Source organism: Doryrhamphus excisus, linkage group LG3 (assembly GCF_037039965.1).
Source record: "Doryrhamphus excisus strain RoL-2023G ecotype Guam linkage group LG3, RoL_Dexc_Guam_v1.1, whole genome shotgun sequence".
Classification (NCBI taxonomy): domain Eukaryota; kingdom Metazoa; phylum Chordata; class Actinopteri; order Syngnathiformes; family Syngnathidae; genus Doryrhamphus; species Doryrhamphus excisus.
Window position 1 is genome coordinate 23,236,507 of NC_136359.1, and position 15,060 is coordinate 23,251,566.

At 36.2% G+C, this 15,060-nt stretch overlaps 2 protein-coding genes across 4 annotated transcripts; both read left to right on the plus strand.

Moving 5' to 3' along the window:
• The first annotated feature begins 1,063 nt into the window (after positions 1-1,063).
• On the plus strand, positions 1,064-1,802 carry LOC131128629 (immediate early response 3-interacting protein 1). Its single transcript, XM_058071660.2, has 3 exons — positions 1,064-1,229; positions 1,345-1,446; positions 1,556-1,802. Exons 1-3 carry the CDS (start codon positions 1,106-1,108, stop codon positions 1,609-1,611), a joined length of 282 nt encoding a protein of 93 aa, XP_057927643.1. The 5' UTR covers positions 1,064-1,105; the 3' UTR covers positions 1,612-1,802.
• A 986-nt stretch (positions 1,803-2,788) lies between these two features.
• LOC131128625 (uncharacterized) lies at positions 2,789-14,643 on the plus strand. 3 transcript variants are annotated; one of them, XR_013627098.1, is made up of 7 exons: positions 2,789-3,196; positions 3,261-3,424; positions 5,539-5,781; positions 5,851-6,051; positions 7,652-7,827; positions 11,724-11,811; positions 14,002-14,643. XR_013627098.1 is itself a non-coding variant. In XM_078789192.1 (6 exons), the coding sequence occupies exons 1-5, from the start codon at positions 2,952-2,954 to the stop codon at positions 7,819-7,821; spliced, it is 1,023 nt and encodes a 340-aa protein (XP_078645318.1). In that variant the 5' UTR covers positions 2,789-2,951; the 3' UTR covers positions 7,822-7,827; positions 11,724-12,200. The 3 variants fall into 3 exon arrangements, 2 of the variants coding, with proteins under 2 accessions (XP_078645318.1, XP_057927633.2); XM_078789192.1 differs by lacking the exon at positions 14,002-14,643 and having other exon boundaries at positions 11,724-12,200; XM_058071650.2 differs by lacking the exons at positions 11,724-11,811; positions 14,002-14,643 and having other exon boundaries at positions 7,652-7,999.
• The last annotated feature ends 417 nt before the right edge of the window (positions 14,644-15,060 follow it).

Here is a 15,060-nt window from a genome sequence, read left to right on the forward strand (position 1 = left end):
TGCCCATATAAGGAACCAAAATAGGTCCCCTTTCATATAAAACTACCCACAAAAAAAATCTGGACTATTTGGAACAATACAATTGCCATCCATATGTGTCATGGCCAACTATGCAAATCAGACAATGGCAACCCACTGCCACGAATAGATTGCAGTCTATTTTGTACAGTGTATGGTACTAAACGATAGTCGCAGCCACGTATTCACAAATAGTTGAATTAGGTAAGTCATACCTGACAAAATACGTGTGATAAAATACAGAAAATGTTTCGGAAAATTAGGTAAATCGTAATCGGGATTATTAAAACTGGAAAACATCGGGAAAATAGATATTTATGTGTGTGTGTGTGTGTGTGTTACTATATATGTGCATATATGTGTGTGTGTGTATATGTATGTGTGTATTTGTGTGTGTATATATGTGTGTGTGTGTTACTATATATGTGTATATATATATATGTGTGTGTGTGTGTTACTATATATGTGTATATATATATATATGTGTGTGTGTGTGTGTTACTATATATGTGTATATATATATATGTGTGTGTGTGTTACTATATATGTGTATATATATTTGTATATACATGTGTGTGTGTGTGTGTGTGTGTGTGTGTGTGTGTATATATACACATATATACATATGTGTGTGTGTGTATATACACATATATACATATGTGTGTGTGTATATATACATGTGTGTGTATATATATATATGTGTGTGTGTGTGTATATATGTGTATATATATATGTGTGTGTGTGTGTGTATATATGTATGTGTGTGTGTATATATATACATATATATATGTATGTGTGTGTGTATATATATACATATATATATGTGTGTGAATATATACGTATGTGTGTGTGTATAATATATATATATATATATATATATATGTGTATATATATATATGTGTGTGTGTGTGTGTGTGTATATATATACATATATATGTGTGTATATATTTTCATTCACTGTTGTAAGGGCACAGCGACGGATACTAATGTTCACCTTATTATGCTTTTATTTGGCAACGCAAAACGCAGCCGTCCTTGTTTTTTTCCCTCACTGGCCACCGTAGGCTACGTCAGAGGTAAACACTCTATGCTAGGTTTAGCCACACACTTGGGAGCTAACATGGCTTTTACACTCTACTCCCTCATTCAAGCAGCGATTCTGTGCGTGAATGCCGTGGCTGTGTTACACGAAGAACGATTTTTAAGTAAAAGTAAGTTATACTAAATATGTAAGAATGACTCCAACAATTATGCATTTATGCCTGATAACTTGTACATGGAAGTGTGACGAGAGTATCAGTGCCAATGTATTGTAATGCATTGTAGTCGGCTGGGGAGTGGACCAGGGCGTGGGAGGCTTTGGTGATGAACCAGGCATCAAAGTGCAGCTGATGAACCTGATTCGGTCTGTAAGGACCGTAATGAGAGGTGAGCGTTCAAACCATTTTTTAATAACCAAAACCATAACTTATTCATTGCGAATAACTCATTCACATATCCCAGTCACACATTATATGCACCGTCGACTCTTTTGCAGTTCCTTTGATAGCAGTAAATGCGGTCTGCATCGTTTTGCTGCTTCTGTTTGGATGAAGAAAACGACTAAAGAAAGAAGCGATTGGTTCATCCATCCCAAGAAGCTCTTTGATGTTTATAATGTTGATTAAAAAGCCATCAAACAATAAGACATTTTTGTCTTGCAACGTATTTGCCCTACATTGTAGTGGTGTCATCAAATTGTGAAATTCGTTGTATTCCTGTTAATAAAAATTTTGTCCCATCGCGCTTCCCGTCTTTTCAGCTTTTTAGTGAACGATACTGCAATTTTTTGTATCGATGTGATACCAACTAAATACGTGCTAACATGGCGATACCGACATATTTTTACTTGGTATTTTTCACTTTTCTGATGTTTGTCTTAAATTTGTTGGTCATGGTTATAACCATACTATGGTTATTTGTTTAAAAAAATTGCATTTAAATTAATTTAATTTATTGTTAACCACACAAGCCTAAAAATAGCCAAATGGATGAAAATAAAGTTATAAACACATGTTAAACCCGTATTTAGATGGTAATAAACATGTTTTCTATGCTCGAACTATTAGTACAAATAAAATGATTTTAAAATATATACAAAGTGATAGATATTATATTGATAAATAAGGAAGTCTTTATGTAAATTCACTTCACAGTCAGGTCTGGACCCAATTAACCACGGAATTACTAAAAACTACTGTACTAGCAAACATCAATCATTTACAATACAATGCCATGCAAACTGTATTTGATTTTAGGAGTTCAATTAGGAGAGAGACAGGCAACATGACCCAGTAGTTTACAATATTGAACTTTTTGATAATTTGTCAAATTTTATGAAACATTATTTTTGATTAGCTGTAAACTGTAATTATTAACTAAAAATAAAATAAAAATATAACATGATAATTAATAAATGAGAATATAATAATGCACTTACATACTTAGATGTAGTTTTTTGAATGTATGGATGGAAAGTCATTGTATTCCTGACGAAAGAGTCGCTAAAAAACACTTCGCAGAAAGTTTGCCATGATGGTGAGCGAGAGCAGGAGAGGTGGGCGGGACAAGGCTAAGCTAGGCGGACAATAGTGTACAATGTACTATATTCACGTTAACACGTTAGCACGTTTCTGATTACTGCTCACCATCATGGCGCCCAAATCCGCCGAGGTCATAAATACGGAAGTGGATGCTGAGTAGGTTCTGATTTCTGCTCACCATCATGGCGCCCAAACCCGCCGAGGTCATAAATACGGAAGTGGATGCTGAGTAGGAGTCTAGAACTAATAATATCAATCTTATCGAGCTTTTATTGACCCACTACTCACTCAAAGTGGTATCGACCTCTTACATAACTTTTTCCGGTGTGTTGACGGTACTCTAAGTTCAAAATGAGATATTCGCATCCTTATTTGATTGTTTCAGTGTCCCTGTGCTCTGTGTATTTGCTTTATGCGCACATCTACCTTTCTCATAAATTAATGAAAACAAATTCACTCAGCTACGAGGGACTCCCTAGTGTTGCGTATCTTTTTCTGAAATGTTTGAGCAATGCTCTTACTCGGAGGAAAGGCTCTTTGTACAAAAAGAATAGGAAGAAGAAAGAAGAAGTGGTGTATGTCGTCCATAACTGCAGGTAAGAACTATCTACTTCCGCACAAGGCGGAAATGTGAAGTGAGTGAGTTGTTTTGCCTTTCAGGCTGGACGTGAAAGTGTTGAGGAACTTCTGCAGTGCCACAGGTTACGGTTGGGACTTCCCAGACTGTCAATACAGAGATGTCCCGCTCTGCTTCCCTCAGGTGATGTGCCACAAGCTGCTGCTGATGGTCATTACTGATGACAACTTCCTGTTGAGCCCACTTGGTAAGGTCATCATTCATTTCTACCGCTTTTTCCTCACGAGGGTCGCAGGGGTGCTGGAGCCTATCCCAGCTGCCTTCGGGCGAGAGGCGGGGTACGCCCTGGACTGGTGGCCAGCCAATCACAGGGCACATATAGACAAACAACCATTCACACTCACATTCATACCTATGGACAATTTGGAGTGGCCAATTAACCTAGCATGTTTTTGGAATGTGGGAGGAACATGGAACACGGGGAGAACATGCAAACTCTACACAGAGATGGCCGAGGGTGGAATTGAACCCTGGTTGCCTAGCTGTGAGGTCTGCGCGCTAACCACTAGAGTAAGGTCAGCAAAAAAGGTCAGCATTATGAGTAACAAAACAAACAAAGTCGCAACATTTGGGAAATTTAGTTGAGGATAAATTATTATCTTACAAAAATAAAGTCAAAATATTACGGGAATAAAGTCACCATATGAGGGGAAAAATAGGAAAAGAAAGTTGTTTTTAAGACAGGAAAAAAACAACAGCATAAATGGAAAAAGAGCAGTAATTTTACAATAATAAAACTGAATTATTTTGAGTCCTAATACGAGAAGAAAAAAAAATATATGACAAGTTTAAATATCAAAGAAAAAAGATTTATTTTTTTGTCAACATCACAAACAAAACAACGAGTAAAATTGTAATTTTTGGAAAATTAGGTTTGGAATAACATATAATTTGTAATAGTAATATTATAAGTAATAAGTAATATTATAATATAATTATAATATTTTGACTTTATTCACCAAAATACGCAACTTTCTTCTTTGTTTTTTTGTGTCTCATCATGTTATGAAAAATCATATATGTTTTGTTTGGGAAAACATCCTATTACATGAATAAAGCCCATCATTATCCAAATATAGGTTGTGAAAAAATCACAATAATATGAGAAAATGGTCAACATATGATGGGAATAACAGCAGAATGTTATGGGAATAATTGGAAATAGATTTGAAAATAAGGAGCAGAACTTTATTCTTTGTTTTATTTTGTATATTGGTTTCTCATAATATTACAACATGAAAAAAAACTTTTTCTTTCTTGTAATATTGTGACTACAATCCTGTAATATTTCCCATAATATTTTGACTTTATTCACCAAAATACGCAACTTTCTTCTTTGTTTTTTTGTGTCTCATCATGTTATGAAAAATCATGTGTGTTTTGTTTGGGGAAAACATCATATTATGTGAATAAAGCCCTTCATTATCCAAATATAGGTCGTGAAAAAGTCACAGTAATATGAGAAAACGTTCAAAATATGATGGGAATAACGGCAGAATGTTATGGGGTAATTGGAAATAGATTTGAAAGTAAGGAACTTTATTCTTTGTTTTGTATATTGGTTTCTCATAATATTACGACATCAAAAATATTTTCTTTAATATTTCTACTTTTTCTTACTTGTAATATTGTGACTACAATCCTGTAATATTTCCCATAATATTTTGACTTTATTCACCAAAATACGCAACTTTCTTCTTTGTTTTTTTGTGTCTCATCATGTTATGAAAAATTATATGATCATAAATCATAAACATCATATTACATGAATAAAGCCCATCATTATCCAAATATAGGTCGTGAAAAAGTCACAATAATATGAGAAAATTGTCAAAATATTATGGGAATAACGGCAGAATAATATGGGGGTAATTGGAAATAGATTTGAAATATTCTTTGTTTTGTTTTGTATATTGGTTTGTCATAATATTACAATAATTAATATTCATTATTTATTAATATTCATTCATCAACAATTTATAATTATTGATTAATATAATTAATTATTAATTATTGATTAATAATTAATATTATAAAAAGTCTTTAATATTTCAATTTTTCTTTCTTGTAATATTGTGACTACAATCCTGTAATATTTTCCCATAATATTTTGACTTTATTCACCAAAATACGCAACTTTCTTCTTTGTTTTTTTGTGTCTCATCATGTTATGAAAACTCATGTGTGTTTTGTTTGGGATTAACATCATATTCCGTGAATAAAGTCCAAATATTACAAGAACAAAGTCATAATATTATAACCAAAAACTAATTCCAAGATGTGATCACATGACTTCTCCAGGTCTGCTTTGTGTGCGTCAGAGCATAAAAAGCCATCAACCGGTGGATGAGCTGAAGAAAGGTCCCTTTATGCTCCGAGTTCAAGTCCTGCTGTACAGACTCGTTGATGCGGGTGTGGAGGTGGATGTGTGTCTGTCGGCTTTTTCACGATGCAAGACTGTTGTGTGGGAGAGCGTCATGACTCTCCTGTCCGAAAACAAGCCCCAAAAAGCCATCACATGTGCAGCCAAGAAAGAAGACGAGGGTGAGCGTTAATGCGTGTTTGATCATGACTGCTTTTATCTAGCTTTTATGTGTGTGGTTGTGTCGGCAGGCGAAGAGAATGAAGTGATGTCCTCAAACGCGAAGCGAGTGGATCTCCGCGTCGCACTGAGCACCGGACCGCCATGTCTCTGGTCCTTTTTTGACCATTGGTTCCTCCTTCTGCCAGCTGCTCTCTTCAGCTTGAAGTTGCGTCCCATTTCCAGTGTCTGGATGTTGTCTGCCTGCCTGGCTGAAATAGAAAAGCATGAAGGTAATTCTCCCGAGCACGCACTTGTGATTTTATTCACTTTAAGCGACGTCAACACTCACTGCTTTTCATTGCATGTTGACCAAATTTGTCCAAATCAGTCCTGAGCACAATTAAAAATTAAATTCATTTGGTAAAATGGAATAAAGACATTATTATGAGGAAATAAGGTCAGCATTATGAGTAACAAAACAAACAAAGTCACAACATTTCAGAAATTTAGTTGAGGATAAATTATTATCTTACAATAAATAATAAGTTATGGGAAAAAAGTTGAAATATGAAAGCAAAAGCCCATCATCACCACCGCAAATCGGTCGTGAAAATGGAATAAAGACATTATTATGAGGAAATAAGGTCAGCATTATGAGTAACAAAACAAACAAAGTCAACAACATTTGGGAAATTCAGTTGAGGATAAATTATTATCTTACAATAAAGTAATAAAGTCAAAATATTATGGGAATAAAGTCACCATATGAGGAGGAAAATAGGAAAAGAAAGTGTTAAAATGGAAAAAGAGCAGTAATTTTACAATAACAAAACTGAATTATATTGAGTCCTAATACATAATATGTGGGGGGAAAATTACATGAAGAAAGTAGAAATGTTTTTTTAAATTAAGAAAAAACATGCTGTGAATGTGAATGCTGTGAGTGTGAATGGTTGTTTGTCTATATGTGCCCTGTGATTGGCTGGCCACCAGTCCAGGGTGTACCCGGCCTCTCGCCCGAAGACAGCTGGGATAGGCTCCAGATAAAGAAAAAAAAAAAAAAAACAGTACAAAAAAGTACAATTCCATGTTTTGGAAAATACTTTGGTAAAAGCTTTAATATGATGTGAATGACATAAAAATGTGACTAAAGTAATAATATTGTATGCTGGAGCCCATTCCAGCTGACTATGGGCAAGAAGCGAGGAAGGATAAATTATTATCTTACTACAATAAAGTCAAAATATTATGAGAATAAAGTCAGCATATGAAGAGGAAAGAAAGTTGTTTTTAAGCAAAAAAACAACAGCACAAATGGAAAAAGAGCAGTAATTTTACAATAACAAAACTGAATTATTTTGAGTCCTAATACATAATATGTGGGGGTGAAATTACATGAAGAAAGTTGAAATATTTTTTTTAATTAAGAAAAAACATGCTACAATGCTGAATGGGAGTGTGAAAAAAAACCCAAAACTGAATTATTTTGAGTCCTAATACGAGAAAAAATATTTATTTATATATATAGTTGAAATATCAAAGCAAGTACAATTGTAATTTTTGGAAAATTAGGTTTGGAAAAATGTATAATTTGAAAAAGTAATATGGGATTGAATTCATAATTTTATGTGGGTAAAAAGTGACAAGAATAAAATATTTTTAAAACTGAGGAAAAAAAGCAGTTTTATAAGAAAAATGTTGTAAATATGAAATCATAATATCAACAAAATGTAACTTTATTCTTTGTTTCTCATAATATCACAACATTAAAAATGTTTTTCTTTTATGTTTCAGCTTTTATTGCATTTTTTTTCCTGTCAAATTATAATATTATGAATAATAATATTATAAAATATAATATTCTGACATTGCAATTTTATTCTCACCCAGGGGTGGGAGTCATCACACCTCCGTTGAACATCGTGGCACATTTTCAGGACCCTTTGTTGGCACCGAGCAAAGTGAAACTTTTATTTTGGAAGTGCTCTACACAAGATTTCGCCTTTCAAATGCGGCAACACAGCAAGTGTCACTTACAGGGAATAATATCAAGGACTTAACAGGAAGTAAGTATTATCATTTCCATCCATAAAGGCTTGGGGAATATTCCATACGTGAAATTAACCATAATCATTCTGAAGGAGGATTAGAACCATGTTGACAGTAAAAAAAAAAAAAAAAATTAACTTTTCCAGTCTTTATCTGTTTTTTGTCTTAGTTTTAATGACATTACGGCATCACTACACTCTGATTCTACAAGTAAATTTAAAAAAAAAAAATTGTTTCCAGATATAGGCCATTTTAGGGATATTCTAATGCAGGGGTCTCAAACTTGCGGCCCGCGGGCCAAATGCGGCCCGCGAGACGCTACTTTGAGGCCCAAAGTTTAATGTTGAAATGAAATAAAAGGGAAAATACAAGTCAAGATAAAGCATCTCGTCAAACATGTTGTTAAAGTTACGACGCTGCTCCCAGATGGAACTGAGTACGATGCTAACTTGCTAATTTGGGTAAAATTATTACATTTCATTCATGTTCATGTTAAAGGTTAAATAACTGTTAATACTGTACATTTGAATCTGGAAAAAAAAATTCTCTACCAACTGTATGTGGTTTCTTACGTTTTTCTTATTTGCTGTTTTATTATTATTTTACTTATTTATTACTGATTGATTGATTTATTGTCTTTATTCTTAGTTTATTTATTTTTTGAATCTTATTTTGTGTATAGAAAAATTAAGATATTTGAGAACAGTGGAATGTTTTATCAGATATTTTGGTGTGGAAAACCGGAACCAAAGTACTGAAAAAGTGTAGGGTATAGCAGAAGCAAAAGCATTGAAGATAGTTTTTTATTGATTTTTTTTCCCAGTTTTTAATAAATGCGTTTTTTTTTTGTTTTTTTTTTTGAAAACCTGATGCGGCCCGCCGGCTTCACCCAGAACCTAGCTCCGGTGGCCCCCAGGTAAATTGAGTTTGAGACCCCTGTTCTAATGTCTTTAAAAACATTTTATTTAAGTTAAAAAGGCTTAAAAGCATTTATGGCCCTGCAGATGCTGCATAAATGGACAAAAATCATTATAAATAATTTTACGTTTATTATTTTAATCAAAAACAGGCCATCTCATTCGCAATTAGATGTTAATAAATGCATTAATAATAATTATAAGTATAAGGGACATACATGTACCACTGCTTTTTACATTGTATCTGTCCAATGATTAAAATACCAATTATTTAATCAGATTAATCACACTTCATAAATAAATAGTGACCAATCACTATATGCAACTATTAAATACGCACCTGCATTTTATTAACTGAAATATAAATGACAGTACTTGATTATATACTCCATATCAATATGGATATATTTGAATATATATTTTTGTATTTAAGTGTTTTTAAAAGTGTCACAGGATTTTGAACCTGACATATAACCCTGGGGATTTTTAAAAAGCCGTGGTTTTAAACTTTTGATGAGGCAATGAGCCAACTATTCCCCTTTTAGTGCTTGTAAGGACTTAAGTAATATTTCAACCGGTCTTAAAATTTTGATCAGTAGTTAATGTAGTGTATTTAACATCATGTATGTTTAAGAATAACTCTGATTGAACTAAAAATGTAAATCAAGCTCAAGCATACATCCATACCATCATATCATATCTTTGTCATATCTTTTCATTTCCGCTGTACCATCGGCTGGAATTAGAGTTTTTACATGGTATAATATGCAAGCATGTAATAACATAATGGAAATGTATTGCATACAAACACAAAGACACACTTTGCACTAATGTGGGCCTCATTCCTTGTTGCATGGAAAAGCTTTTCAATATTTCAATATCCTGCTCATAATGCTGTTTGCATTTTTCATGTATGTAAGGGTCTGTCGTCCTTTATTATTTATTGAAACACCTTCACTGTGTAGAACAGACAGAAAAAAGGCTTTGTGTGCTTCCTTGCACTGAAAATAATGTTATTTACCAGCAGGAGAAATTACTCAAATATAAGACGATTTAGTAGTAGTGAGTATTTATATACGATGCCGAAGAGGATAGTCTTTATTTCCTGCAGCCCATGCGACATCGCTCTAAACGTGTATGGTTGTCTGTCGCTATGCATCATGTGACTGACTGCACACCAATTTAGGGTGTAGTCCTCATTGTCCTCTGGAGTGGAAGAGTCGAAATCTTTCATTAGGGCTGCCGAGGTGGGGCCGTTACTCACATAGGGGTGGCAGTAAATTGATATCTGAACTGTCTCGATAACCTGTGGGGTGGCCGGACAATGACCAAGGGTGGCCACTAATGGCCGCCACGTACAGGCTACTGGTCCACTGGGATATTGACCTTCAACATTCGTTCATTCATTCATTTTCTACCGCTTAACCTCACGAGGGTACTCCGGTTTCCTCCCACATTCCAAAAACATGCTAAATCAGGGGTCTCAAACACGTGGCCCGCGGGCCAAATGTGGCCCGCAGGACACTAGTTTGAGGCCCCCGTCTTGATATGAAAGTTTAATGTTAGTGCGGCCCGCGCAAGTTTGATATGGATGCTGTATGGTATCATGTACCCAGAAAAAATTATTACGTTTGATTCATGTTCATGTTAAAGGTTAAATAACTGTTAATAGTTATCCTCCCTATCCATGTGGAAGTGGTAAGTTTTGTGCTATTTAAGTTTAAAGGAAATAACTTGAAGGCTACCGTTTAGGTCGCTAGCTGTCTAGTTTGCGAGTTAGCATGTGTCTCAAGACCCTGCAGTTGCGCAATATGTTGTAAATAAAAAGAGTATAAATGTGACTATAGTCGTGTTTTGTCATGTCTACAGGGCTCTAATAATGCTTTGTTCATTTTAATCTGAAAAAAATAATTTGTCTTCCCACCAACTATATGTGGTTTCTTAAGTTTTTATTATTTGCCGTTTTATTATTATTATTATATTTATTTATTTATTACTGATTGATTTTCTTTATTCTTGATTTGTTTATTTATTTTTCATCTTATTTAGTGCAGAAAAATAAAAATTAAGATATTTGAGAACAGTGGAATGTTTTATCAGAGCTTTTCTTGTAGAAGATCGGAACCAAAGCACTGAAAAAGTTTGTATATTTTTCTGTTTTTAATAAATGCGTTTTTTTGTTTTTTTTTTGAAAACTTGATGCGGCCCAGCCTTGCCCAGACCCTAGCTCCAGTGGCCCCCAAGTAAATTGAGTTTGAGACCCTTGTACTCGGTTAATTGGCCACTCCAAATTATCCATAGGTATGAATGTGAGTGTGAATGGTTGTTTGTCTATATGTGCCCTGTGATTGGCTGGCCACCAGTCCAGGGTGTAACCCCGCCTCTCGCCTGAAGACAGCTGGGATAGGCTCCAGCACCCCCTGCGACCCTCGTGAGGAAAAGCGGTAGAAAATGAATGAATATTTATAGAGCCCTCTAGACATGAAATAACACCCCTATAGTCATCTTTCCATTCATATTACCCATTATAGTTGACTCTGTTGCTGTTGCTGTTTTGCCAGGTCTCACAGCTAGGAGACTCGGGTTCAATTCCCCGCTCTGTGTGGAATTTGCATGTTCTCCCCGTGCATGCGTGGGTTTTCTCCGGGTACTCCGGTTTCCTCCCACATTCCAAAAACATGCTAGGTTAATTAGCGACTCCAAATTGTCCATAGGTATGAATGTGAGTGTGAATGGTTGTTTGTCTATATGTGCCCTGTGATTGGCTCGCCACCATTCCAGGGTGTACTCCGCCTCTTGCCCGAAGACAGCTGGGATAGGCTCCAGCACCCCTGCGACCCTCGTGAGGATAAACGGTAGAAAATGAATGTGGCAGCATCATGTGACACAGTGTCAGAATAATATGGTAGATTGGATGGAGGGAGTGGAGGGAGGGCGTGTGCGGGGAAGGTCTGATGCCCCAGACCACAAACTAACATTCATTAGTTGTAACGCAGGTCAGACTCGAACACGAGTGTCGTCCCTCCAGTGTCATGTGATTTTTGCTTGGACCACTTGGAAGGCTTGGACTGCTAAGGGCTTAAGGTAAGTAAGACATGTATGTTTGGAAAGTTGTTTTATTGAATAATGTTATGTATCTTAAACTACTACTGTACTTTATAGTAGAGATTTTATTATCGGTATACTAAAAGAACTTTCATCACACTAGAAAAGGAAGGTAAGCTTCAATCTATCGGTATCTATTTTTTATTTTTCATCTTTTGTTTCTCAGCCCAAACCGCAGGAACATGTACTACATGTTATTATTCATTTATAGAGTCCTGATTCTGTCATGCGCTTTAGTCAGTGGAGTGTAAGACTGTACCGCATTTAGCATGTACAGTCACACAATATGAACACTGCTGTATTTTACACAAATATTATTTTCAACATATTATATATTGACATCTAAAGTCATTCCGAGTGTGTGTGTGTGTGTGTGTGTGTGTGTGTGTGTGTTATCACCACTTCGGTGCAGTTCAACCGTGTCCAACCTCAAAAGGGGTCATCAGGGAGATACGTTATTTTTACTTCCAGTACCAGAGTACCAGCTTCATTTATTTATTTACAGAGGCCAGTAGTGAAGGACTTAGTCGTCCCTCGCCACTTCCTGCTTTCGATTTTGCAGCTTCTCTTTATCACAGTTTTTCACAAATATATTCATTATTAATTCATACTGTTTCATAGTTGAATATTATTCGTCAAAATATGCATACAGTCTCTCTTTAATTGCCGTTGTTCCCCTTGCGATAATAAAGATTTAAAGGGGCGCCTCGAAAATAAGTTTCATTTGTGTTTTAGATAATCAAAATAGGGCAAGATACTGCAATATTACATATTATCATCAGTGTACACATTAATGCATGTATATCAAACCGTGCAACATTGTTAGAGGTTTTTTTTTATTTTTTAGACTAATATACTCGAAATAGTTGCATCCCAATGTCAGTATTGTAAGCTAGCTGAACTTGACTCGTTTTCTGGTGTTATAATGCACAGAAAAGGGAAAGAAATATGGTTTTATGTTTCACATAAGGTTGTAAATGATGGACAATATTCCCAAAAAAAGGTGCAGTTCCCCTTTAAGCCATAAATATGCCTCATACGTTTGTTTAACACAATTTAAAGCGCATAAAGACCTAAATGTGTACAAATTGTGGTCTTTTTTTTTACAGTGATAAATGTATACTGCGGCTGCACGGCGGTCTAGTGGTTAGCGCGCCGACCTCACAGCTAGGAGACCCGAGTTCAATTCCACCCTCTGCGATCTCTGTGTGGAGTTTGCATGTTCTCCCCGTGCATGCGCGGGTTTTCTCCGGGTACTCCGGTTTCCTCCCACATTCCAAAAACATGCTAGGTTAATTAGCGACTCCAAATTGTCCATAGGTATTAATGTGAGTGTGAATGGTTGTTTGTCTATATGTGCCCTGTGATTGGCTGGCCACCAATCCAGGGTGTACCCCGGGAAAACAATAAATTATGACCAAAAATCAGCAAATTTGCAGGTCTATGAATGCTTGATGAGGCACTGCAATGGCTAAACTAACTATAATCACAACAGCAATTGTAATTCTTGTACTTATTTCATCACGTTACATGCTGCAGTGGAGGATCATGGGAAATGCGGTCATGACAGGCATGACAATATTGAATATGTTGTCATTGGTAATGGTAATGGTTTTATTTTCATTTGAACATGCATCAGATTACAATTGAATGCATCACATAATCAGTTCACAAAGAAGCAAAGCTTACCCCTCCATCTGGTACTTTTACAATCAGTCACTGTCACATTTGTTCACTTCCTGCTTTCCTAATTCCTAATTTTTTATTTTTATTTTTATTTTTATTTTTATTTTTATTTTTATTTTTATTTTTATTTTTATTTTTATTTTTATTTTTATTTTTATTTTTTGTAGAGAAGTATTGGATGACATTTTTAGCTAATTGGTTATTTTTAGCCTCATGCATTATTTTAGCTGTTTGAACTATGAACTATATCAGCAAGTTGAAGTATTTGTGATTTTAGAAATAAGGAGTTAGTATGTTCTCTGTAGGCGGCATTATGAATTATCCTTACTAGCCTTTTTTGCAGTACATTCAGCAAGTGATTGCTTTTATAGTTATTAGCCCATATTTCCACACCATAAGTAAGATATGGTAGAACCAGAGAGCAATAAAAAGTGTGCTTGTCAGCTATATGAAATCAGCTATTCATGCTTGTACTTTTTGCAGTGTGTAAACTACATCAAGTCGATGAAGACACAAGGAAAAGGGGAGACTCTCTCATCCCCAACAGGGGGCAGCGCTGTGCAAGTCTACCATGACTACCAGAAGGTGGTGTTTAAGATGCAACCTGAACATGGCCAGACTGAAGATCCATCCTGCATTGAGGACTTCGCTGCTCAGAGGATTTCCTCCTGGACCGTGGATTCAAGCTCACAGGCCTATTCAGGACCAGAGGACAACTCCACAGATCCGCAAGAGACCCTGACTGAGACTTCCACTCTTACCTTTGTTGACGGTCACACCGTTGAGGACCACAGTCTCCATGCGGTGACGAAGATTTACCTCAAAGACTTTGTGCTCATCGATGACGAAGATGACGGGGACATGTCCTTGAGAGAGAAAACGGTGAATAACTTAACTGTCATGGACGGGAAAGCTGCAGACCTGGTGCGTGGAAGACTGTTTTCCACTTCTAGCGGCTCGCTGTCCGAGTGCAAGGATGAAAGTTCTGCTCCTCAGGTGGCTTCTCCTCAGGAGCAGAAGCCTTCACGTGGGAAGGAACCGTGCTGCAGCTGCGTCATTCTATGAAGCTCAGTTGGACTCAGTTGAACAACCATTCACACTCACATTCATACCTATGGACAATTTGGAGTCGCTAATTAACCTAGCATGTTTTTGGAATGTGGGAGGAAACCGGAGTACCCGGAGAAAAAACCCACGCATGCAAACTCCACACAGACATGCCCGAGCAGGGAATCGAACCCTATTCTCCTAGGTGTGAGACCTGGCAAAACGGCAACAGCAACAGAGTCAACTGTAATGGGTAATATGAATGGAAAGATGACTGTAGGGGTGTTATTTCATGTCTAGAGGGCTCTATAAATATTCATTTTCTACCGCTTATCCTCACGAGGGTCGCGGGGTGTGCTGGAGCCTATCCCAGCTGTCTTCAGGCGAGAGGCAGGGTACACCCTGGACTGGTGGCCAGCCAATCACAGGGCACATATAGACAAACAACCATTCACACTCACATTCATACCTATGGACAATTTGGAGTCGCTAATT